This window comes from Cryptomeria japonica, chromosome 10, assembly GCF_030272615.1.
Source record: "Cryptomeria japonica chromosome 10, Sugi_1.0, whole genome shotgun sequence".
Taxonomy (NCBI): domain Eukaryota; kingdom Viridiplantae; phylum Streptophyta; class Pinopsida; order Cupressales; family Cupressaceae; genus Cryptomeria; species Cryptomeria japonica.
The window spans coordinates 525,863,168-525,890,889 of NC_081414.1; the positions used below are offsets into that span (position 1 = coordinate 525,863,168).

The 27,722-nt window shown below is 38.4% G+C and overlaps 1 protein-coding gene across 1 annotated transcript in view; it reads right to left on the reverse strand.

The window, feature by feature from the left end:
* Nucleotides 1-214: 214 nt before the first annotated feature.
* LOC131060806 (uncharacterized) overlaps nucleotides 215-27,722 on the reverse strand; it is a 67,615-nt gene continuing 40,107 nt past the window's right edge. Inside the window, exon 3 of the mRNA XM_057994220.2 lies at nucleotides 215-725. Within this exon, the coding sequence (XP_057850203.2) occupies nucleotides 660-725 (66 nt within the window). The 3' untranslated portion in view covers nucleotides 215-659. The remainder of the gene's footprint in view (nucleotides 726-27,722) is intronic.

Genomic DNA, 27,722 nt, shown 5'->3' on the forward strand with positions numbered 1-27,722 from the left:
TGAGTATATGATCCCAGTAACAATGGTATCAAGCAGCGAATGAAAAGGATATGATCCAAAGAAAGTGCTAAGACTCCTTCATTGAGGATTCTCAGAAAGTGATTTGAAAGCAATCCCACACCCCATGGCTAAAAGAATTAACAATAAACTAGAGCTCAATTTTCAGGGTCGAGTAGTTCAAGAAATGCATAAAGAGTAATCTGATGAACAGAAATGACACAAGATAAAAATAACTAAATTGTAAATTATTTCTAGCATCCTAGAAATTAAAAAGGTGATACAGATCTTGCAATGCTACAAAAAAGTTTGATACCAGACATATGTATAACATAACTACTTGAAGATGCTTAGATGACTAATTAGACACTATACTAAAGCTATCTATACAATATAGCTGAAAACAATGATGTTCCAAGAAACCTCTTCTATAGAAGTTGATCGTTCAGACATCCTTCATTCCCACCAATGGACTACTGAAAAAAAAGTTGTGAAGTTCCCCAGTTTAAGGAGTGACCCATAATGCCTACCTTCTAGGAATAAGCACCATAATTTATGACGGTTCTGGAAGACCCACACAATATGCTCTCCAAATGAAAAACACATACGATCCAGATGTCAATTTCATCCTAGATGGTGCCAATACCACATTGAAGGTTATATTAGTCTTCTATCACAAACCGCACACCATTGCTTGTGCGGAAATTATGTGTAGTATGATCCACCTCCTGCAAACATAATATCATACTAAGCAATCAAACGTTTGACATGTAATTGTTTATAATACACAACCAAACACAAAGTCAGTGAAAAGTGAAACATATATTAGCATGTCTCAGATCATCAGCCAGAAAATGGAAAAAATCATAATGCAGGAATTGAAAAGAGATACAAGGGTATTATTACAATCAATGACCAAATGTACCAGGAGTTTTATTCGTAAAATCCAGAGCTAACAGAATCAAACTTATACAAGAATACAACAGAACTCATACAATTTATGTGGAAGCATTAAAAAATTAAAAAATATACAAAGCCGAATAGAAAAGGGTTAATATATTTAACAGCAAATTCTTAAGCAGTAGAAGCATTAGACATGATAAAAGATACAAAACTCAATAGAAAAGGGTTAGAACAGCAAATTCTAAAGCTGCGGATGCATTAGAAATGACAAAACTCGATAGAAGAGGTTAGAACAGCAAATTCTAAAGCTGTGTAAGCATTAGAAATGATAAAAGATACAAAACTCAATATAAAAGGGTTACTATATTTAACAGAAAATTCTTAAGGCCATACTACTCTTGCATTAGAAATGACAAAACTCAATAGAAGAGGTTAGAACAGCAAATTCTAAAGCTGTGTAAGCATTAATAATGATAAAAGATACAAAACTCGATATAAAAGGGTTACTATATTTAACAGAAAATTCTAAAGGTCATACTACTCTAGCCTCTATGCTGTTCCTTCTTCATCTCCAGTCTTATCATATCCGCCATTGCCAGCATCTAGATGAGGAAGTCCTCCTTAATTGCCAGGATCAACCAATCTTCATCCAAGATGTTTCAATAAACACATCTGAGATCCAAAGGGAAGAGCTGCTCCAATTCATGGGATATCATGCACAGAAAACAGTCTTCAAGCCCCACTCAAAGTAAACAAAGAAAATGGTTGTCATCTCATAATGAACAGCCCCAAAGGGTTTCTTTCACATTGAGGAATTGGAAAGCGGAATATTTTTAGGAAAAGGCCCTAATCTGTAGATTTATAAGTTCTTTTTCAAGATCCAAAACCCTCAAACAAAGGATCAAAGAAAACTGGCATCCATAGTGAAGAGTCAAATAAACTAAAGATGGCCAAACGATACTTCATGACATTCTCTAAAGGAGAAAGGACCATACATTCCGAGGAAGCCCTCATTCATGCAAAGTTCTAACCTCTTTAATGATCTCTGACTTTCAAACCCATGAAGGATCTAACAATTGTTGTCCCAATCAGGGTTCACCCATCTCTCCTACCAAGCAAAGTGTGTAATGTCCCCCACTTTGAAATACAATTTAATGATAAATGATAATAATAAAATTAAAATTAAAATATAAAAGAATATAATTAAATATATTATATAATTAAATTTTAATTAAGTTAATGAATGGTCAAAGGCATGAAATGAAAAGTTGTGACTCCCTCAAACATGAGATATAAAAGGGAGAAGAGAACCTCGTTTGAGGGGGATAATATGGGAATCAGAAGTGCAGATCTGATTGTGAAAGGTTCTGTCCCTTTCAAAGGGCAGAAATAATGAACAGTTGCACTCTTTCAAAGGGTACTACTGGTGAAAGGGTGTGTCTTTTGCCAAAGGGCATACATGATGAAGAGGTGTGACCTCTCCCTCACATTTGAGCATATAAAAAGGAGAAAGTCTCAATTGAGGAGAACATCCAAGGGAGATCAATTTAGAGAATAGTTTATTATTCTCAAAGAGCAGCAATTAACATTGATGACTCATTTCTTATGAAGAGGTGTGACTTCCCACAAATGAAGATATAGAGAAGAGATTAATTCAATTGAGAAGGGGGAATAGGAGAATCATTCATAAGATCAAAGAAGACAAGAAAGTCAATGGATCAATATCTAATATCAGAATTAATAAGGGTGAAAATTAGCAAACTTTGATATTTACAAGCGCAAGATTTAGGACAATCCCAAAAGGGAACATTACACAGTGGCCAGAATTCCCTCTCACAAGAATTGGAAATCTATTATAAGAATATGTCAACACCCATAAATTCACCCAAAACCTTCGTAGTTATAAACTATACAATAATCAGCATGAATGCAGATCTGGACAATATGGCATATAAAATGAGAACAGCCAATAAACTACAAGAATATCCCCTTCAAATGCAAGCTCTTCTATGGACATGGACAACTAGCAAAGATTTTCCCAATCCAAACAGAAATAAGCACCCAAAAAAACAGAGAAGACCAACAGCCAAAACCAATCAAGGATCTCCCAGGAGAAAAAAAAGAGCGGCTGACCTAAGCAAAACCCCAACAATTGACCAAAGCTTAAAACATCTCCCCAGGACTCCAGCAAATTTGACAGAGTATACCTGAGGAAAGGTAATAGCCCAAACCAGTTCATTGAGCTTTCAGTATTGCAAATCCTTTTGCTATTCTAATAGATGCAAATCACAACAGACAAAAATATGAACATAGACACAAACTTGCAAGAACAAACAAGACAAACACACAAATAAACACTACAAAACCTTGGCTCTGAAGGAAATGAAAAAATTCACATAGCAGACTCAAATATAGCGAAGATAAACAAATTATATCAGATTCACCCATGAATCTGCAAATATCATAACCCAAAATTCCCTCTACATTAAAAATTTAAAAAGAAAAGGAAGCCTTATCCAGAATTGATGTATGTAATGTCCCCGTCAAATTAAGACTATATGGTATTATTTATAAATAAAGTTAACTTTCCTTATTTTATATTAGTACTAATATTGACTAATATATCATAATAAGAGTTCTTTGATTTTTCTCAATAAAGATCAAAGTTAAATAATAGTTGCTTAAATACTTTGTTTAAACTATTATTTAATTATCCAATCTGCGGGAGTTGGTGGGAGTTGGTTTCTACGGGAATTTTACCCGTTTCTATTCTTTAAAATGCGGATTGGCACATAAGGAGAGGCATGGAATGTTATTAAAAAACAAATCAGACCTGGAAGTGAAGTTGATTATCATTGTGATATCAACACTTGATAAAGAAATTCCTTTCGCCAGTCACCAACTGGCCTACTGGAGTTTGGGAAGAATTTGCAAAGGCGTGTGTAACATACACATCCAGCGGGAGAATATTAACGGCATTGGAGGGAGTTGATACAGGAAATATCGAAGACCACGCACGGTATGTGTGTGCCGTCTTTCAAATTGCGGAAACCGTGAGTACTGGTTATTGCAGAGGCTGCGTAAACGGAGAAGTGGAGCCGGGTTGATATACACACCGTGGAGTTCCCAGTTGTATCCAGTTCAATGCCGTGGCAGAGTATGCTATCCCAGCGCAGAGGAGACGACATCAACATTTGATTGCCGTGACTAAGGGACCGATATCGGGTGGAGAAGCGTTGGCACTCACCGCAGTGGTTGAGACGGAGGTGCAGGTTGATTCCCTACCGCATGGTATGACGAATTACACGCAGTGGTATTTCACAGAAGGATAGCGGATGGAGTTCGGGAGGTGAAGCATTGGCACCCACCAGTGTATCTCCACGTGACAATCAATGGGCATACGGAGGTTCTTCCAGAGGACTATCGCGATGATCTTTGGCACTGCCAACCCCACGTTTAACAGGTGCACCACAAACATTTGATTATACCAAGTTGAATGTGTATAATGTTTGATCAATAAATGGTAAAATGTTCAGTAGGCTCGAAAGTTAATATTGGTCTGCACAATAAATATCAATAAATGAAATTCATTTACATGAGTAACGGCTTAAGTTAAACACAGCATCTCTGCATATCTGGTCATAAACATTTAATCCAGTAAGGAATTTTACAATGTATCAACTTCAAGATTACGAAATCCAGACAGAAGAGGATTGCCCTTCAGGATTGAGCATAGAACTGAAACTTATAGAGGAGGCTAGCAGCTCTGCACCATATAATCTGCTGGAACATAAGAGGTATAGGGATCCCCAATAAACTTCTTCTCCTAAAGAAATAAATAGCCACAAATAAAGCTAACGTAGAACTTCTTCATGAAACCTTTATCTATAGTAGATCTCACAAACAAGCTAAATAGCTTAATTGGGGACAAAAATCAGATTCACAGCTTTTGCTGCTTTGCACCAAAACTATGATTCAATGGATTCCAAACAAACATGCTTTTAAACATCATCAAGATTGCCAATGGTCACTAGAAGACTTATTCTCCTGTCATGCAATACATGAAGAAAGCATAGCTATCATTTATATTCAGCCAGTCATCAAAAAAATGCTTAATAGAATCACTAGATTAAAAATTAAACCCATCATAATGGTTGACTTCACCATTATTAACATTACTAAAAAGCAATAGGAACAGACTTCGATCATCATTGAGCAAGTGCTCTGATGGATATGATAAGAACATCCCAGATGGTAGACAATAGATCTCGACTTGTCCTAATGAATAAGGCTTGGACAAACTGTCAGAAAATGAATAAGTATACAGAAATAAAAATAGATTGGGTAATGATCTCCAATACTCCCCAGGTTGGATATGTCACAGCAGAATGATCAAAAACAATTTCAGCAAAACCACAGTATCAAATCACTGGCTGATTCTTCTTGATATCCCTCAAGAAGGAACAAAATCACTCAAAAAGAAGTGTATAAATTCCAGGCCAAACTAAACTATATCAAAACCAAAAAAAATGAAACCAAGATGTTTACAGTACTCCCGCAGCAAATCAAAATCAGTAGAACTCAAACTGGTCCAAATTCAACACAGTATTCTAGAAACAGTCATCACCCAAACTCTAGAAACCCAGGAGTAGGAAGCAATAACCCAACTAGCCACAGCACAAAACCAAGAGGCAATATATTGGTACTTAAAGAACTGACAGAATAAATTTTACAGGAGGGGCTCTAAATCGCATTCTTCCACAAAACCTCCATGGACAGAAAAATATAGAACGTAGTCCAAGAAATAACAGCCAGCAACAATAAGCTGATCACAGGCGCAGTGGAAATTCTAGACCATTCTACAATTTCATTGCTGAAGCATTAACAGCCCATCCACAACTAATCAGGTAGCCATAGCACAAGACAGACTCCTTGCAGACATTCCAAAAATAATAAATGATGTGGAGAACGAGGCTGGTTGGTTAGATCTCAATGAAGGAATTGCAGGATCTAGTCTTTTTATTTCAAAAGGAAAAAGCCACTGGACATGATGACTTCCCAGCCACTTGCCATCAAATTCCTGGTAACTTATATAAAGACTGAATTTCTAATAATAATCGAGGAGCCCTACAAAAACACCAATATGCTCAAACAGTTGGTATGCAACCATAATGATTCCAATCACAGAGAAAACTAACACAATCTCCAGGGTTCACTAGAGGGCCAGAGGCTCCAGGTCTCTGCAACATGCTCTACAGAATAATAATCTAAGTTACCGGTCTTGGTACTGGTTCAGGTTCGGGTTTGTGGGTTCAATCAAAATATTTTTGGGGGGTTGGGTTCGTTTTTTGTTCATCCATACAAAAAAGATATAAACGTCAGAAAAATATACATATTTGCAGCAGTAATTGAGCTCAAAATACATCACATGCAGCATCTTATAATATTTATTAATAAGACCACCATATTAATAGTCAGATATTAGTCAAACTTGAATGACATGATACATATTAAAGTTAAAAAATAATAATGTCGAGTGTCAACAATCAGCTATCATTGGTCAAAAACCATATGGATCTTCAAAAAATATCATCATCACCATCCATATTAAATAATGTAGCTAAAAGAACCAAAAATAGTGCCAAAGGCACTGAGAATGGCACTAGCACTCCTTTGCTCACTAGTTGGCTCATAGTCATTGTCAACATAAAGTGCAGCAAAGTGGGAACTAGAAGCATCCAAGTCAATATGCTTTGGCCTCGATATCCCACTTCCTTGTATCCCCTTCTTCGTAGACACTTTGTTTGTGTAAGGAGCCACAATTTGAATGCACATACACCAAGTTCTCTTCCTTTTTTTAGTGTTATCAATTGTGCTCCACTAAGAGGATGAAAGAGAATGTGCTTTGATTCCTCTTCAATGCAAATCAACTAGCAAACTATTAAGAAAAAATTAGAGAGTTAAAAGTTACAAAATTTAAACTTTTGAATGATAAAAATAAAATATAAATAAAACTTAAAAAGAATTTCTTTATAAAACTTTAAAAACTTAAAAACTTGAACTATAAAATTAAAATATAAAAAAACTTAAAGATAAAAGAATTTGTTTATAAAACTTAAAAATCTTAAAATTTTGAATTATAAAATTAAAAAATAAACAAAACTTAAATGATAAAAGAATTTGTTTATAAAACTTACTTGTGACAAAAATTTGATCACGAGGGGTTGTAGGTGTGTAAATGGTTGGCTGGCTGTGAAAGAAACCACCAACTATGAGCATTGACCATATACTTGTCCTGAAGAGCATAAAGACTACAATTGCTAGAGCATGCAAAATCCATGAGCTCAACCCTCACTACATCCCATATGTCATGATCAGTGAAGAGTCTCTGAAGTCTGTGAAGTACTGCCTTGTACCCTTAACTGATTTCAACATTTCTATATGGTGCAACTCTTGTTGTCACAGAAAGGAGCTCAGAACTATAATATTTGTGAATCAATGCAAAGGCAAGAAGATGTAGCAGAGTGGTCATTTTGTTCCATCTCTTCAATGATTTTGTGTAATTGTTTGAAGAATTTTTCTTCAAGATCTTGCTCTTTTCACTTTTGTATTATGACAGCTTTCATCTTCTCAATCATTGAGTAAATGCCATCATATACCTCACCCAAACAAGGCCTATCTGTCAAAATAACAGATTATGCTCAATATGGGCTTAGTGAAACTGAGGAAATACTCAACAAAAGCCCACCCAATGTCATCTAGCATCATTTGCTTAACCTTTGCTGCCCTTGTAGTGCTAGATTGCTTCCATGTGGACCAGTTTGGGCTGATGACCATGTTAGAAAGTGCCTTACAAACCTTCACAAGTCGTCTCAATACAATTGTGTTGGAGGGAAAATAGCTCTCAACAGCCTTTTTGAATAAACAAAATTAAAATTAAAATTAAAATTAAATTAAAAAGTTTACTAAAGTGAAACATATTTATTATTTAGCTTACCTTTAGCAGCTCCAATTTCAAGAATGATCTAAATATGCTTTGTGACATATGGTGATTGGCAATGAATATTTGGATCTCTTTGGCCTTAGCATACACCTATTTGATCCAATCAATTTTGGTGCCAGTTTTTTGTAGCACAAGGTTGAGGGAGTGGACAACACTAGGTGTCCAAAAAATGTGTGAATAATGCTCCTTAACCAATAATCCACTCACTCTACAATTTTTGGCATTGTCTATTCTAACTTGCACAACATTGTGAAGGCCCACTTCCGCAATGGCTTGACAAAGAATGTTAGCCATAAATACACCATCCTTCACCTCCCCTTCACAATTTACTACTCTCACAAACATTGCCCCTTTAGGGGACACAATGATAACATTGACCAATGGCCATTTTTTGCATCTTTCCATTTGTCAGAAACAATATATACCCCTATTTTGACCCACAAATCCCTTACAGGCTTCAAGGAGTCCTCTACAAATTTCACCTATTTTTCCAATAAGGTACTGTTGTGACCTTTTCACACATCGCCCCATTGCTAACAGGGACCCCCTCTTTGTCGGCTTTCTGCGTTGTTAGGTTAGGGTTTTGGCTGTTTAGTGGGCAATTTTGCGTTTCCCGTGCCAGAGTCTCGTTTTTTATCATGCCTAGTGTCCTCTAAGGTTTTTGAAGTTATAGGATCAAGTTGCAAACGTTGATATTTTAATGATCCTAAGTTTTGTCCAAGTGTTTGACCTTTTGAGCGTTAACGTGTTTTTAAACACGCGCATCATTGATTTTAAAGTGCCAAGGTATTCCAAGACCTCTTGGAGTTGTCTTCTCGCTCCTAAGGTATTATTTAAGTTGATTTCGCACTTTATTCCAATATTTTCCTAGCTTTTTGCTCATATTTTTGGAAAATTTACTTAAGTCCAGTCTAAATTTAAAGTTTCTAAGTGATTTTGAGTGGTTTAAATGTCAAATTCCTAAGGGGAATCCATATACCAAGGGTTAGAGGGTCAAATTACATGCTAGAGGTTCTTTTCCCCTCACATTCCAGACTACCCAACCCATTCCCCCACTCAAAATCCACACTACACATGGGTTTCCCCTGAAATCCATACTGGCTATTATTTTCCCCCAAAGTTTATCCATACCTGAATCGATTTTCCCCTAGAAGTGCTAAAATTTGGCTAAGTGTCAGGATTTATCCAGATTGCCATCGATTTTCCACTAGGAGTGCGGACAAAGTTAAGGATGATTCCATGCCTGGGTCAATTTTCCACCAGGATGTTTTGTGACAAGTGACTGCAGATTTTTGTCCGGAATTTCATCCAAACAAACGTCAATTTTCCACTGAGAGCATTTTTTATGAGTTTTGAGTCTGGATTTTCATCCAAACTGAGGTCGATTTTCCACCAAGGAGTATTTTTGCAAGTAAAGTGAGTTTGGAGTGTGGATTTTTCAATCCAGATTGCCATCGATTTTCCCCTGGGAGTTTTATGTGCATTTTTGATGAAGTTATGCTTGGATTTTTATCCAAGCTAGGAAAGAGTTTCCCTTGTGGGGAAATTTTTGACACTTAAATGATTTTTTAAAGGGGATTTTTCAATCCCAACCCAAGTCGATTTTCCCCTGGAGGCTTAATTTGGACTTAAATTGCAATATTTTAATAGGTAAGCCCCATTTTAAATGCTTTTAAATAATGATTAATGATTATTTAAAATTTTAAAAGCAAAATTTAATAACTTGCAATAATCATTTAATATTTGAACCTTCTAGAAGCAAGTTAGGTTTTTGCCCAGCAAGTATTTAAGCAAGTGTTTTATCCCACATTGCTTGTGTGGTGAAAGTGAGAGGTAAAAGCGAGTATAAGAGAGGAGCCTTAGCATTATTTTACTATTAAATCTGCCAAGTGTCTCCATGAAAGGCGATTTTTCTCCGAGTTGGGTGAATTTTAGCAAGTGATTGAAGTGAAGTGTTGGGTTGAGAATTCTTTCCTCCTCTATTTTTTCCAACTTGTTGATCTATTCCCCTTGCTGCCATTAAAAACCAGTTCCAGATTTTCGATTTTTGCTAAGTTTGGCGATTTTCCAAATTTGGCGATTTTTGGTGAAAAGTGGCGATTTTTGGTTTGGAGACTTGGGTGATATTTTCCTCGATTTTTTGCTTGCTGTTCCAAACCTCCATTGTTGCAGATCAAGGCTGCCATTAATGACATTTTCAAAATTTTGACTATGGCGCCATAGCTGGGAAAATTTCGATTTTTGTTGGAAGAGTGGTTTGGTGCCACATTTTGGTGATTTTCATGCATTCTTGATGGCTGCCATCATTTCCAACTTGCTGATTCGCTTCAGATCCGAGGTTTGCTTCAGATTTGACCGCCATTAATGGCTGCCATTAATTTTCAGACTTAAGTTTTTATTGCCCAGCCAATTCCTACTTAGGCGATAAGCATTTGGAGGTATTTTGTGGAGTTTTATGTGCATTTTCAGACCATCTTATCACTGTTGCACATCTGAAAACTCCATTGTTAGGCGGTTGTCTTCATAAATTTTCATTTCCAGCCACCTAACCATTTTGGCGATTTTGCTTGGAGCTGATTCCTTAGCCATTTTTCATCATTTTTCAGGGATTTTTAACTACTTTGCAAGGGGCTGGTAAGTTTGAAGTAACCAATTTTCAGACTTGTCCTCAGAAATTAATTTTACCGGCCACACTTACATTCCTGAATATGATTGTTTTCATCATTAAAACTGATTTTTATCAAGTTTATGCACATTTTTTAAGATTACATGTTTTAAAAGTCTGATTTTCAGGTTGTCTTCAGAATTGTTGACCTCCATTGTTGACTGCGGAAGGCGTCTTCAAACATACATTGTGTGAAAACACAACCTTTCACACCTTTCCTTAGTCATCTTTTATCTGCTATACTCCTTTGCACTTTAGTTTGCATATTTTCTAAGCATAAGGAGGTATTAGTGGATTTTATGAAAGCTTCCATGCTTTATTGTTGTCACACTTTGAACTTAATTGTTAAATTTTACCAAGTGTATGGATTATTTTCCTGACTCCATGCTCTAATTAGCTAAAATCTTTAGAAAGTCAGGAATTTTATTAAGAGCATTATTTATTTTCCTAAGTCTAACTTCGAGCTTCGTACAGGTACGATGTCAAAGTCTAGATATAAGGAAAGGAAAGAACTATTGAAGATGTTGGAGACTGGATTTTATCCAGAGCTCAGAATTTCATCCAAATAGAAAAAGATCACAAATACAAACATGTATTTCCTAGACTTCGACCAGATGCAGCGTCGGATGTTCGGAGTCGGAGATCAAGTTTCTTCCCCAGCCTATGCGAACATTATGAAGAGTGGTATTTTCCATGCCGTTGGATTTCCACAGTACATACAGTGCAGTGAGCTTATCCTGGAGTGTGCACAATGTTAGGATCCACTCACGAGAATGATCAAGACTCCTAAGGGCATTGTCATCGCCTACCTTGCTAAGGATGCTATTGTAGAGGTGTTTGGAATTCCACACGGAACGGACATGAAGGATGTGACCAAGGATGAATATGCGGAAAGATACACAAAGAAGATGGGTGTATGCAAGAATTTGACTAACAAAGAGTGGATGATTGAGCCTAGGTCTCATCATTCCAAGGCTCCCAAGACACTCATGTGCATAGATTTCAAGGAGGAGTATAGTGATTTGATATTCCTACTCAACAGAGTGATGGGGATGCCGCAGGGAGCAATATTCGATGGATGGATGTTCTACTTCATCCAGGATTGTCTGAGAAGAACACTAGTAAATTGGTCCAAGATTATAAGTGACAACCTGGATTTTCAGCTGAGGAATGTAGAGCGGTCCAAGTCATTCGCCATGACTTCTTACCTGGTATACCTACTTGCACGGTTTGTTTCATACAGAGGATTAATATGCAAAGGTGAAATTGGGAATGGACAAGGACAATTTCGGAGTCATGACTGCTACCCCCAGCTGAGCATGTATAGAATTGAAGACTATAAAAGAGTGAATGATGCATTCAATATGTGCATCACACGGATGCTGCAAGGAAGAATCTACAGAAGATTGTCCAAGGAGGCAACAGAGTTAATAGAGAAATATGGATCGTGGTATATACAGTTTCCCACTTTCACATACCTTAGGATTCATGGGTTTCAATCTGAACCCTATAGACTTCCTAGGTATTCGACTGACAGAATGATCTTGTTGGAAGTGGTAAGACTGCTTCTAGAGTTCGATGTTATTCAGAGAGAGAAGCACAGGACGGGCATGACATTCCCGATTTCAGTTGGGAAGACATCAGAGGTTTGCCAGTCCGCCATAGCCGCCAGCACTGCGAGTGAGGAGCTTGCATTCTATCAATTTGATACATACAAGAAAAGAGAAAGATTTGATCCAGAGAAGAAGGTCGGAAGGATCAGGGGAGAGAAGTTCATTCACAAAATTGACATAGAAGATTATTGGGCTAACCTGATGGACAAGCAAGTAGTGAAAAGAAGAATGTGGTCCAAAATGTCAATGGGTTTCATGAGGAAGTGTGGACTTTTCCTCATTCCTGATCAAGTATTAGATGATAGAGATCATACACATCCACATTACGAGAATGAAATGAAGAAGGCAATCCTATTGCCAAATTGGTCAGAGTCAAAAGAGATTGACCTGAATATGTTGATGAGAGAGGTCTTGAATTTTCCCGTGCATGGGTAGATATACAATGAATAAGTTAGTTGACATGGGTGTTCCCTTCACTTATGAAAGGATGAAGCCGGAAGAGTCTATTTTCGAGGATGATCAGAGGATTGTCAGTAATGTCAGGATTCATGCAGACGAGGAGAGTCAAGCTCCCAAGAGAAGGAAGAACACGCCAGGAGAAGTCAAGGCCAGAGGAAAGAAGATTGAGGAGGTGAAGAAGAAACAGAAGACTATCACTCCGCCTATCATTCCTTCACCCCCTCTCAGTGTCTCATCAATCGAAGTGATTGAAGTTACAGAGCAGAACAAGGAGACTCAACAGTGTTCCAACACAATGATACTACCAGAGAATATTCAAGAATTCCATGCCACAGCAACATCTGCACCTCCGAATGATAATGATGATCAATCGGGATCCCCTACTGTCCTTTTGGAAGTTAGTTTGGGAAACGAGATATATGATTTAACCAGGAATAATCTTGATGATAATGATGATGTTATCTCGGCATTGAGAGGACTTGATCAAGAAATGTGTCTCGATGATGGTATGGAGATGGCCGCTATTCCTAAATGGCTAATGAGAAGTATGGAGAAAAGTGAACAAATGATAGAGGTACAGCCTATTGATGATATTGATGACTACCTAGCTAGGAGTGCTAAGGAGAAGGAGCCCAAGAGAGCGGAGATTGTCGCATATAGCTAGAGATGAAACAGGAATGCGGATTGCGCAGATTGTTGTTCCTATTGCAGGCGTGACAGCGGACATTGCTACTCCTATGGATTTCCAGATCACTTCAATTGCCCTTGGTCGTACATCCAAAAAGCAAGAGTTTCAGAAGGTTGGTGAAAACCTCAAGGCAATCGATGCAAGGTTAGACAGAGAGATTGCGGAGAAAGAAAGGTACAAAGAAGAGAATATCAGACTTAGAGAGTATATTGCAGGGATAAAGCGTGAAAATCCCACCCTTATTTCCTCTATTGTAGTTGACCATGGAATGCATTCACACTATGAGGCAGCGAGAGGTACACTCTCGGAGGTGGAAAAGTGGATTGAGAATACAAGAAAGCAGGCAAATGATTTCCTTACTCAGTTTGTCCATGCATATTATAGGACAACAGGGCTCGCATTCAAAATCCAGTATTTGGAGGGAGTTTGGGAAGAATTCCGGCCTATTCAAGACAAGACTATTCCACGCCTCCAAGCTTTGAAGAAGATTCCTAATTCCACCTTGGTCAGTGAGAACATTGTGCACAATGGAGACATATGATTTCCATGGCCGGTATTATTCATTAGTCGTGAAGAAATCAACTTATGAGAGCACCCAGTCGAGTTGTATGGAGATGGAAGGATTAATTCAAGACATTCGGATGAAGATCCTTGCCTCGATTGAGGAATTATTGGGTGTTGATGTTAGTGATGCTAGTGGTTTACACTTAGCCGAATTAAGAGACAAGATGAAATTTATGTATTTTTGCCAGTTGGACTCTTTGAAGAAGAGTCAAATAGACGACTTGGTCTCTTTGTTGATTCATGTTCATAGTTCGCAGAAGCTCATGCTAGATTGGGAGAACACTTTGAATGCTTGCTCGGATTCATTGGACGTGATTGATTTACAACAGGATACCTTGCCTAGCATTTCCATGGAGGAGTTAGATTCGGTATTGGCTAGATTCTTGGAGTATGCTAGGAGAGAGAGAGATGCAGGGAGGAATCTTCTAGAAGATTCCCTATTTGATGACTAAGTATCTTTTCATTGGGCCATATGTTGGTGGCACCATTTTTTATGTAACCCTAATTAGGGCAATTCTAGGGTTTTGTTGGCATGATCTCGGCCGTTGATCTTAGATCAATCTGGGCCATCCATTTTGTAAGAGACTCTATATATGCCTCCTTGTCTCTCATTTGTAAGAGAGTTTTTGTAGAATTGTTGGTATATGCTGCAACTATTTGAATCATAATCATTGTTCAATTGTTGGTGATTTTGCTCTTCAAGTGTTGTATTTGCATTCATAGTTCTCAATTCCTCCAAGTTAGATTAGAATTTGGATTAGAATTTATTTTCATGTATGTTAGATTGAGTGGAAGATTTGTTGAATTCATTTGTGTGGAATCCTTAATCCATACCACTAGCCTCTTGCCGCTGGTAAGTGCGCCTTGTGTGGTCAACTGAAATTTTAAGTAAGCTTAACTTCAACTATTACGCGTCCCTTGACAAGCATCAACTTGAATGGTGTCAACGTTTGATGGTGATTGCCAGAAAATCTTTAAGTATACCTTAGACGATTGCACTAAGCCTGTGTCAATACCTAGTTGTGAGACCTTGCCTAGTTTGATTCCACTAGATCCATTCATCATTTCCTACATTCCTAGGCTTAGAATAGACTTCCTGAACCCTATTCCTTTTGTCCTTTTTTTAGTAAGAAGTAAATCCAGAGCCATATTGATAAATCTTAAATTGTCAGCACACCTATTCCGCATCATTCATGATAATCCAAACATTTGCGTAAGTCCCCAAGTAAACACAGCAATTCACATCGACCATTGAGTTACCCACTCGTCAAGACCTGACATGTAGAAACCTTGGAATCATTTTAGTTGATCTCATTCTTAGCATCTAAAGTGATTTTGTTCAAGAGAGGGTAAATTATCTTGGTAATTTATTCTGTAATGTTATGTGCCTAAAACACACATCAACGGGTACTACTCACCTTCTCAAAACATGAGCCCTTATGCCTTTTAGGAGCCTCATTAATTGATTTCACTATTTATTGCCAATCCATTCACATAGACTCATCATGAAATGCCATTTCCAACAATCCCTTTGATCTCTTATGTGTGGAGGCCACAAGTTGTTCTTCAAGTGAAGTGTGGACAAAAATGAATGGCTCTTTGTAGATTTAAATGAAAAGGCTATGAAAGGCAATGAAGGGAGCTTCATCCCTCGAGATCCTTTCTTTAACAAAGGATGATTTAATTTACAGCCTGCTGCTTGATCTTCTTTTTCTTTCTCTTCAATATATGACAAGACTTGTGCTTCTAGAATGCCATTACCATCTTTGCCTAGACAAGATTTGATGCCTTGTGCAGGGATCTTGCCCAAATGGCTCTTTCACTCGACTATGTGAGCTCAAATATCTAACATTACAATCACCACAAATTCAAATATAACCCCCACCACTTGGAAGCTCCTAACATTTCAACGTATTTCAATACAGGAGAGTTTGGGTTTGTTTTGAGGTGTTGTCGACTCAAAGAGCTAGAACAGGTTACCATTGTAATAACTAAGACAAGAAGTTCAATAAAAAACACATTCGAAAAATTGAAACAAATAATATATATATACTAATATATATACACACAACTAAATGTTAATTCATTTTTAAAAAATCAGCATGTGATATAAACACCTAGAAGAATGGAAACAAACCCAAAACTTCAAAATAAAGCAAGAGAGTTGTTTGAAAAATTAAAAAAAACTTCAAAAAATCTACCTCTTTTGAGTATATCTTCCTCTACAATTTCCTTGACAACAAACAAACTCTTGCAAATGCGTAGGAATAGTACAACCACCACCTTGGAATGTTCAACAATCAATCTTCAACTCTATTCATGCAATGGCAAGCAAGAAAATAAGTTCAGCAATGGAGGATAATATTTATTTTTTCATTCACAATATGAAAAATGATTTTGCTTTTGCCTTTGGGATGTTTTCTATGGCACGTTTTAGGGTTTGAGTGGTGACTAGCACTTTCTAGGGTAAAAAAAAGTCAAAAAAAAGAGGAAAATTTGCCATCTTGCAAATGCATAGGAATAGTACAACAACCAGCTTGGAATGTTCAACAATCAATCTTCAACTCTATTCATGCAATGGCAAGCAAGAAAATTAGTTCAGCAATGGAGGATAATATTTTTGTTTTTCATTCACAATATGAAAAATGAGTTTGCTTTGCCTTTGGGATGTTTTCTATGGCACGCTTATAGGTTTGAGGGGTGAGTTGCACTTTCTAGGGTCAAAAAAGGTAAAAAAAAAAAGGTTGTAAAAAAAGAGGAAAATTCTCCTGTTTGGCAAAAGTACTCTCCAAATTCGCCTATTTGATGCAAGTACCTGCCAAATTCGCTCGTTTGGCACAAGTACCTACTAAATTTTCTTTAGGTTTGCCCAGGATGAACCTACAAGGTTTGAACAAGACCCTACCTATTGTGACATTTTCACACATCGCCCCATTGCAAATGGGGACCCCCACTTTTCTTCCGCTTTCTAAGTTAGTTGTCCTAGTTTAGTCATCTAGTAATGTCTTTAGCTATTAACCTTTTACTTGTAGGAGGTATTATACCCCAGGCTGTCAAGAAGTAATTAGAGTCATGTCTCTCTCTTAAGAGGAGTTGAGTCAATGTAGCTTTTCAATGCCTTAGCAATGGATGATATACGATGATCATTTCATTGGATCATCATCATCAGAGATGGAAACGAATGGAGGTTAGCCATGAGAATTGAGATGATAGATGCTAATCAATCAAGGTAGAGGCCTAAACAATCATGGAGAAGCTTTGTTGATGATGTGAGACCCTTAGAGTGGGTGAAATGAGTGCTACTACTTGTTGTGAGGTATTCACACATCGCCCCATTGCAAATGGGGACCCCCAATTTTTGCTTTCTTGGTTGTGTTAGAGTCTTTTCTATTAGTCTTCGCATTGAACGGATAGAGTTTCTCAAGTATCTAGAGGGTCATCATGTCAAGTTGGTCACCTGAGTGGAGTGAAGTAAGTCATCAAGCATGTGGCAAGAGTGATTTATGGGTGAAAGACTTGAGGATTGAACAAACTGAGCAAAGTCAAGTGAAAGGACTAAGTCAAGAGTCTTTCCTAAGGATGCATACCTTGCTCCCTCGCTGGAGCGAAATTTGCCCAAGTGCCTTGACCCCGTACCTTGCTAAGGACATAGACTCCCGTACCTTGCTGAGGTCCTAAAGCGAAATTTTTATCAAGGCATGTACCTCACAAAGGTCCTAGAACGAAATTTTGATGTCCTATCCTTGCAGAGGTCCCAAAGCGGAACTTCTTCACCAAGTGATGTACCTTCCAAAGGTCACAAGAGCAAATTTCCTCCATAGGTGTTCTTAAGGATCGAATTGATAATGCTTTCATATGGACAGATTGGAAAACTCAAGGTCAAAATCAACCAAGTGAAAGAGCGATTTTCAAGTCTTGTCCTTGGAGAGGTCCAAGAGCAATTTTTAAGTCTTGTCCTTGGAAAGGTCCTGGAGCGAATTTTGAGTTATGTCCTTGCTAAGGGTCCAAAGCGAATTTGAATATGTGTATTGTTGTCATTTTATGATACCCTTGGTCCATCAGTGAGAACCGATCAGAGATATGTCCCATGGACAAGCGCGGCCCCAGTTGATCAAGAAGAGAAGAATCATGAAGTTTGAAGTGTTGCCTTGTCCGGAGGAGGTTCCTCCCTTGGCCTTTTCTTCTTCCCCAGAACTCTAGAACCCCGAGGTTCCGAAGTTCTTCCCCTTGCTTAGCCCCTCCTCTCCTTAGCCTTTCTCTCTTTTCCCCCGGAACTCCGGAACCCCGAGGTTCCAAAGTTCCTTGCCCCTTTTCTCCTTCCCTCTTCGGAACTCCGGAACCCCGAAGTTCCGAGGTTCCTAGCCTTTCTTCTATCCTTGCCCGGAACTCCGAAACCCTGAGGTTCCGAAGTTCCCTTGCGCAGTTCCCTAGAACTCCGAAACCCCGAGGTTCCGAAGATCCCTTCCCCTGCCTTTCCTGGAACCCCGGAACCCATAGGTTCTGAAGTCCACTTCCTCGCTTCCCCTTCTTTTCTCCGAAACCCCGAGGTTCCGAGGTTCCTTTCCCTTTTGCCTTCTCTCTCTAATTTTCCCAGAACTCAAAACTCTGGAACCCTGAGGTTCCGAAGTTCCTTGCTCCTTCCCTTGTCTTCCTCACTTCGGGAGTCCGAACTTCTGAAGTCTCCGGACTTCCTTCCGACTGGCGACACTTCCGAATGGCGTGATCAACACTCAAGGCCTTAAATGCTCCGACAGTTTTGGTGACTTGTGCACTTTCTTTGTGGAGCCACAAGGGTGCATTAAATTTTTTTGGCTGGATTTCCATCAAGGGAGGTACAGGGCCATGCTTGGTGACTTATGTCATGTCTGACTTTGGAAGGTTAGTCAGTCCACCTTCCTCGGAGTTGCCTTTGGTGGTATGGCTAGGTTGCTTGCATGTACAAGCCAAGTGCATGCACTTCCCTGCACCTCCAGACTGACATGCAGGGGTCATGATCACCATTGTAGCCCATTCTCTATATAAGGTTGTTAAGCCTCATTGTAAAGGGTTCTCTCCCTGCTAGCTTGAGCTTTCTTATGCTCTTCTCTTCTCTTGAAGACTTGTAATTATTTTTGCATTTCTACAACTGTAAGATTGGCTTTTGGCCTTATGATTAATTGAAAATCTCCATTCTTGCCTTCATTCAACTTATGTATGATGTGTATGTGTTCTTACCTCCATTATATGTGTATGTTTGTGGTTTCCTTTCACATGTATGCTGTGTTAACCTGTTTTCTGAGTGTGACCTTGTGAGAATCCTTCTCCCCTCTTGACACTTAGAAAATTCGAACCTCCACACATGTGTTTGGGTCACTCATGCAATTGAAGTTTGTGCATCTCTTGGGCTTTTCAATTAATTCCTTGTACCATTTCGGGTGGGGAGAGGAACAATCTCTTCTTGGTGCATCACCTCCCTTTATTTCAAGCAATTATCTCTTCCCTTTACCTCTACAAATTGTTAGGATAGGCTTAGGAGTTAGTTTTGAAGTGTTGAGTTGATTCAACACCTGCACCTGGAGTGAGAGGGAAGCCAGCCTTCTCTAGAGATTCAACCCCCTTGCACAAGGTCCCACACTTCGGGGTTGTTTCCATGTTTCACAAGGTTGTTGAGTTGATAGCTTAGCAAAGGTGCAAGCTTTTGTGATAACATGTACCTTGGAGAAGTCTTAGAGCGAGTTTTGACTAGAATCGTGTGCGTACCTTCCAAAGGACATAGAGCGAAATTTCTTATCAAGTCATGTCCTTGGAGAGGTCCTAGAACGAATTTCATCATGCACCTTCCAAAGGACATAGAGCGAAATTTCTTAACAAGTCATGTCCTTGGATAGGTCCTAGAGCGAATTTCATCATGTACCCTCTGAAGGACAGAGAGCAAATTTTATTTTAGGTCTTGTCCTTGCAAAGGTCATAGAGCGAACTTCATCATGTACCTTACCAAGGTCCTAGAGCGAATTTTTAATCCAATTCATGTCATTGCCAAGGTCTTAGAGCGAATTTTTCACCAAGGTCGTGTACCTCCCCAAGGTCCTAGAGCGAATCACGTACCTTAGAAAGGACATAGAGCGAATTTTTCATCCAAGTCTTGTCCTTGGAGAGGACATAAGAGTGATTTTCATTTTTGAGTCATGTCCTTCCAAAGGATCCAGAGCGAAATTTTCATGTCCTTGCTAAGGACATAGAGAGAAATTCTTAACAAGATTCATGTCCTTGCTAAGGACATAGAGCGAACTTATTTCAAGATGTGTACCTCCCTAAGGTCCAAGAGCGAATTTTTCACCAAAGCCGTGTACCTCCCTAAGGTCTAAGAGCGAATTCATCAAAGACAAGCATTTTGGCGCCAAAATAATATTCAAAATTCAAATTGTAAAGGAAATGAAGGAAGTTTGTGTTGAGTTGGCCAACATGAGAAAGGTAACTTGTTTTATTTTTGCTAAATCAAGTCGGCCTTGCACCCCAAAGGACATGACTTTTACCCTAGGCATCTAAAAAGTTGAAGTTAGAACATTCATTTTAATCATCAACCAGTGTTCCACAGGGACGTGTCCCCCCCCCCCTTTTTGGCAGGATATACAAGCAAGGATAGAAGTAATGACTTGACCATGACACCTACTTCACCCATATGCAAGATCAAGAGGCTTCATCAACAAACACAAGAACATCAAGAGAAGATTTCAAGATATTCAAAGATTCTCACCATATCATGATGACATGAAGAGATCAAAGGGTGCAAGGCAGAAATCATCCAACTTCTTCAAGGCACTAGAATATGAAGGAAAGATGACTCGCATGGTAGAAAATGTTTGACAATCTTGAATTCCCTTCGGCAATCCAAGAATCGAAGTCGGTGCATTGAATAGTTACATTCAACCAGGCGCACCATTCATCAAATGTATCAAGAACGAGGGAGGAACAATCAAGGTCATCACCAAGCATACATCGAGCACGATTGAAGAAGCAGATAGTTTCAGAACAATTAATCAAAGTTTGCTTCTCATCATCATCATCACATTGAGCAACTGAATAATGTTGAGTATCAAGAAATATCTCTCAACATCCCTTCATGATGATGAATCAAATCAAGACTATGAAGTGCAAGATAAAGGTGGAATCCTAGTCATCGTCCCAGTCACTACCTCCACCAATCAAAAAGGTTCCACTTCAACATGTCCAAGTTCAATGAATCAAGCTCATATATGAAGGCGCAAACTCCAATGTAACTACCCTCAATATCTATTGGTCCACATTCTCTGAATGTAATTTTCTCATTGGCTAAGGAGAGTTTGTTGTAACAAACCTTAATTAGGGTTTCAATGTAAAATCTTGGTCGTTGATGGAGAATCAATCCTGGCCATTCATTGTAAATGAACTCTCTATATAAAGCTCAAGCTCTTCATTTGTAATAGGTTAATAGTGAATAGAATAGTGAGTAGCTAATAATTAGTGAATAAGAATAGAAAGAATAGAGGAGCAATTAGAGTAGAGTAGGAGGAGAAGGCCGAAATTGTTGCCTAAGTTGTAAATGAACTCCATTTTCGTTGAAGTTATGATGAAATGTGTTGTTTCTTTACAACGTGCATGGTTTCTTGTTGGATCTTCATGTTAGATGGTAAATAATTAGATTGAATGGAGGAATTTGTTGAATGCATTTGCGTGGAATCGGTTAGTCCATACCACTAGCCTCTTGTTGACTATTAAGTGTGCCTTGCGTGGTCAACTGGAATGATATGAGCTTAACTTTGAATCGTTCTACATTCATTGCTTATGCATTAACTTGAATGGTGATCAATGTTTGATGATATTGATTTGAACATCTTTGGAATGCCCTTAGAAGATTGCACTGAGCTTGTGTCAAATTGTTCAAGTTGATGGTGGGACCTCGCCCAATAGGATTCCATCTGATCATTCAACTATCTTCTTACATCCTGGGTCTTAAAGTAGACTCTCTAACCCTTTCCTTTTGCCCTTTTTTTTCAATTCAAGCTAGTTTAGAACAAAGAGCATCACCATATTGCAACATCAGATGATTGAGTTCCAGCAAATCAAGCATTCAAGCATTCGAACGTAAGTCCCCTTGTGATTCCAACATAATCAAATCAAACCAATGAGCTTATCCACACGTAGTGACCCTACATTCATGAACCTTGGAGTCTTCTCAAGTGATCCTTAAGCTAATCTTTAGCATTTGAGAGATTTTGTTCAAGAGGGGATAGGATACTTAAGGTATTTTATTTTATGTTCGCATGTGCGTAAAAAACACATCAACACTACTCACAATATCAAGTTAGTGAGGTCACTATTAGTGACCCCCCAAAACCTCGGCTTGCCTTCACTCACTATCAATGACCACCAAAAAGTCCAACCTGCCTCTTCTAGCACTACTAGTAGGTGGTAAGATCTCCGACCTGCCTTGAGGTCATTTCTAGCCTACCCAAAGTCCGATCAGGTTGAAAGGCTCATATGTTTGGTGAGTTGGATGTTGATGAAGTAAATACTTAAGGGTTTTGAGTGATAATGATGTATGAGATTGGTAGAATCAGCTAGGAGTGAGTGGAAATGCCTTGGAATGCTCATTGGGCAAGTAACATTGATGCTATGGAGTGAACTTCCGGTGGACCCCTAAATCCACACCCACTTCTACTAGGGGGCAAAATCCACCACCACTGTTAGTGGACCTCAAAAAGCCCAACCAGCTCTAGTTGACTTCCAGTCGATGTTCAAAAGTACGACCTTCTTGATATCATTACCACTTCAAAGGCAAAAACCCCAACCATGCTGAGTGAATTTCCAGTTTGCCTTGAGAAGCCCAACCAAATATGTGAAAGAGAACATTTTTTTTAAGTTGATTGAATGAATGATTAAGGGTGATAGTCAAATGGTGTAGAAGGCAAGGTTGGAAGTTGCTACTTCCATTTGAAGCCTAAAACTACGACTTGATTGCAGCACTACCAATGATGCATCAAAAGTTCGACATACCTTATACCCAACAATTCAAGAATCATTGCCAGTATAGCAAGAGTAATCTGAGATGGAAGCTCCAGGGGGAAGGTGATCAAGACAGGCGACAATTCTAGAGGACTTAATCAAAGTTAGAAAGATTGATCCCCAAGAATGATGCAATTTGGGAGTATCTCCTACCTTCGTCTCATTCATGATTAAGCTTGGAAATGTTGAGTATCAAGAGATATGCCTGAATCACCTACAACTTGTGATGAGTTACAAGGTGTACAGCAAGTTAAGGTGGCACCAAGTCATCACTTATCCAAGCACATCAAGGCATCCAAGATCAGTGCACCCGGCTCATCCAATGAGGTAGATAACTACCACATGAAGGCACAAAGTCCGATGCACCTACCCTCGTTATTCATTGGTCAAACATTCAAGGAAGGACATGTGTCCCATATTTTGTAATTTTATCATTAGTCAAACATTAAATGCTTTGTAATGGGTGTAACAAACCCTAATTACGGTTTTTATCTTGTAATCTTGGCCAGTGATTGTGAATCAATCTGAGCCATTCATTGTAAGGAGCTATCTATATAAGGCTCAATTTTCTCACTTGTAAAGGTTAATAGTTCAAGAATAGCAGGTTAATAGTTGATAATAGTTAGCAATTAGAAGTAGAGTAGGAGGAGAAGGCAGAAATTGTTGCCAAACTTGTAAATAAACATCCTTTTCATTGAAGATATGGTGGAATGTGTTGTTTCTTCTACATAATTGCATGGTTTCTTGTTGGATCCTCATGTTAGATGATGATAATTAGATGGATGAAAGATCTTTGTGCATGATTGATGGTGAAGCTCTTATGCTCATACTACTAGTATTTCATTGATTGTGAAGTATCTTGCCTAGTCAACTGAACTCATTTATCCAAGCTTAACTTCAATTGCTACTTCTTCAATGATATGCATCGTCTTGATGGTGTCTACATTCGTGGTAGTGATTTGAACATCATATGCTTACCTTAGGAGATCGCTAGTTGAGTTTCACCAAAGATTGTCCATCACTCTTGCATTCCTAGGATTAGACTAGTTTTCTAAACCCTCAATCTTTTATCTTTTTTTTAAGTGAAATTCCACGTTCCAACAACATTCAAGCATTCAAGATTCAACGTAAGGCTACCTTGTGATTCCAGCAAAACCACATCATACACTAAGGCTATCCAACAGCACGTCAAGACCTAACATTCAGAAACTTGCAGTCATCCCATTTGATCACACAGTTTAGCACTTGGGAGGATTTTGTTCAAGAGAGAATAGAATACTTAGTCTTTTATTCTATGTTGCATAGTGCATAAAAACACATCAACACTACCCAAACCCACAAGTGTCTAAATTTGGACCCCAAACTCAACCCAAACTAAATTGAGACCTAGGCTCTACATGGGTCAGACCAATAACATAGAATAATATCAAAGAGTAAATTTCCTAGTATCAAAAATCAATCTTGTCAAAACCCAATTAGCATTCATCCTAAGTAGACAAATATTGGACAAGAGGGATGTCAAGAAAGGAGATCGTCTACTCCCTCAAAATGCAAAAAAGGCCAGGCCATGTGTAGAGATTAAAATGAACATGTCCAAAGATTTTGACCATTGTGATTAGGGACAACTACAATGAACTATAACAGCTCTTGAGTTGTATAAAAAATGCATTGACAAGTCCTAGTTGCATCACAACAGCCATCTTAATTTTTTCAAGGTTTTAAACCAGGTATAAATTTATTTTGATGGATTGCTTATCTTTCTGATGTATAGAAAGGAACCCTTCCTCATCCATCCCACCACCCTTCCGATCCATCACCCTTCCTTTTTCATTCCATTAGACCCCATTTTTCAACCCAAACCTTTCCCTCTAATTTGTTTGCACCCATTCCTATTGTTTTGATCCAAAAAAACCCAAAGTCCAAACCCTCATAGGCAGCACTTGTGCTTCAAAATACTAATCCTTTACATCACCTCTTTGATCAACCAAACCCCATTTGGTCATGTAGACATGCTACTATCCACCCAATGGATATATGCATCCTCTTTTGTGACCCTTCAAAGGTCCTCACTGATTACAAACCAAAACTGACTGAGACAAACTCTCCTTGCAACCCAATTATGTTCCCTTACTCTTTCTCCCACCTCAACTTGCCTATAGTGTTTCCACAAACCCCAAAAACTTGGTCATGAAAACTTAATGGCTTCAATGTGCTTCAAGTTTTGTTTTCCTTCATAGATCAGTTTTTAAATTTGTTTTACTTCATATGCATCAAGTGGATCCATGTTTAAACACCACAAGGGGGCTGACAGAGACAAACTCCCCTTGCAACCATTGTTTTTGCAGGGTCCACCATTAGAGGGCTTTCTATCACAAGTTTATTTTTTAAAACTCTAAAACCATAACAAAGAAATTGACAGAGCCAAAGAACGAAAACAATTTGACTGTTCCAAAGCACAAAATGTTGAAAGTCGCGTCTTCTAAGGGCCTAGCCACCCTCCTACCTTTCCACCTTTGGACCTGGCCCCCACTTTCATTCCAAGCCCTAAACCAACTCCATTTTCGACCAAATCAATCATAGAGGTCCCTGACACCTCCCCAAAGACATTTATGCTTAAAAATCAATGATTTATCAAGTATAAACAATTCACATTGTCAATTTAATCACAAGTGCAATACTTTAGGTTTACAATTTGTTTTTAGGACTAACTTGCAAGTATGAAGTTGATAACCCTGGCATACCTTCTTTATGATGTCTACAAGCAACCTCTTTAACCCCAAGTCTCCACCACCTCATCTCTCAAGTGAACCCATTGCATCACTCTATCAGTTTTACCATTTCAATTTGTGCATTGATCCCTCACAAGTTTGCTTCTTAAAAGGTGTATCAAAGAGACCCAAGAGGTACAAAAGTAGCAGACCCTCACCAACCACCTCGACAAGGTCACACCCCCAAGGCATTGACTCCATATATGAAATGTTCACCCTGATTTCTTTTGAAATATGTTTGCACGTTTATGGAACCTTTGAAAGTAGTTTGTTGTTTGATGTTATCAGATTTCATTCATGATGAAGAACATGCACATGCATGATATATTTGCAACATAATTTAGAAAGCAACGAGCTGGTTACAACTAGTCTTCAAACAATCTTCATTAACTCATTCAAAGCAATTCAAATCAGATTGGAAACATATTGCAGATCTGCTAAAATCTTCCAATCTTTAAGGATAATGCTCAGAAAATAAAACCGAACCAACTAGGCGCCCAAGTATGACAAGGGTGATTCTTAGGATGATATTGCAAGCCTCCAAACAGCACCAAATCTGCTCCAGCTCCTTGAAATGCCAATCACTACCAATAGGCTGTTCCAAAAATTAATTTCAGACCTCAATATAATGCAGATTTCAAACCCCAATAAACACCAAGTACCAATAGGAGAAGTATGGCCCCTACAGATGAGCGATTTGCCTTGAAAAATCAATAACCCACCAAATTTCACAAATAGATCATCAAAAGATGGTGCCAGCTGTGAGGAAAGCAATGAAACAACACCCAAAATGAAATCTCTATCAACCACTGAGATATGAGTAGAAATGTGATATTCAGTATCTCTGAAAAAGCACACCAGCACACTGAAAAAGCATCTAATCACTACCAAACTTGAACAGCATTCCAATAAAGCTCACAACACACCAAAAACCTAACACCCATATCAGAAAACATCATAGATCTTCACAATTTTTTCAGCATAAAACTATTTTATAGAAATTAAATGAAGAGTCAAGGCAACACCAGAATAGGGCAACTCATATTATAAAATAATAAACTTTAGCCCTTTTTAATATTTCATTTGTCCTCCTCAAGCTTGGTGTCCCCCTTTTGCAACTCAAATAACATTTAAATCTTTCAAGCTTGACGTCTCCTTTTGGTGGCCGCTTCAAAGATATTAAAACATTATTTCACCCACCTTGCCTTGGCATCCACCTTTTTGGAATATAAAATAAGCTTTTAAAACATAAGTTATGTCCCCCTTCCCTAGGCATGGCCCAAGGGATCACTTTATGAACACTTTATTTCACTTAAGTTATAAAGTCTCTTTATTTAATCACTTAAGTGAAATAATAAAAAAATTCACTTCAAACCTTAGGAAAATCACCAAGATATCATAATCAATGCAATCAGAACCAACTGGCGCTGTCAAAAGATAACTGATGCCAACAGAAGCTCATACTAAAAATAGTAGTGTTCTTCGAGGACCAAAAAGAACAAGCCCAAAAAGACCCAATAAGGTCGGTGCGATGCAACCACTTAATATATATAGCAGTGTTCTCCAAGGACCAAAGAGAACAAACCCAAAAAGATTGGTGCCATGCAACCACTTACCATATATAGCAGTGTTCTCCAAGGATCAAAGAGAACAAACCCAAAAAGATTGGTGCCATGCAAACACTTACTATAAATAGCTATACTCTCCAAGGACCAAAGAGAAAAAACCCAGAAAAAACCAGAAATATTGGTGCCACGTAAGCACTTACTATAAATAGTAGTGTTCTCCGGGGACCAAAGAGAACCCAAAAAAGCCAAGAAAGATTGGTGTCATGCAAGCACTTACTATAAATAGCAATGTTCTTCGGGGACCAAAGAGAACAAACCCAAAAAAAATTGGTGTCATGCAAGCACTTACTATAAATAATAGTATTCTCCAAGGACCAAAGAGAACAAACCCACAAAAACCCAAAAAGATTGGTGCCATGCAAGCACTTACTATAAATAGCAATTGTCGACGAAATCCATTGAAATTGAGAATT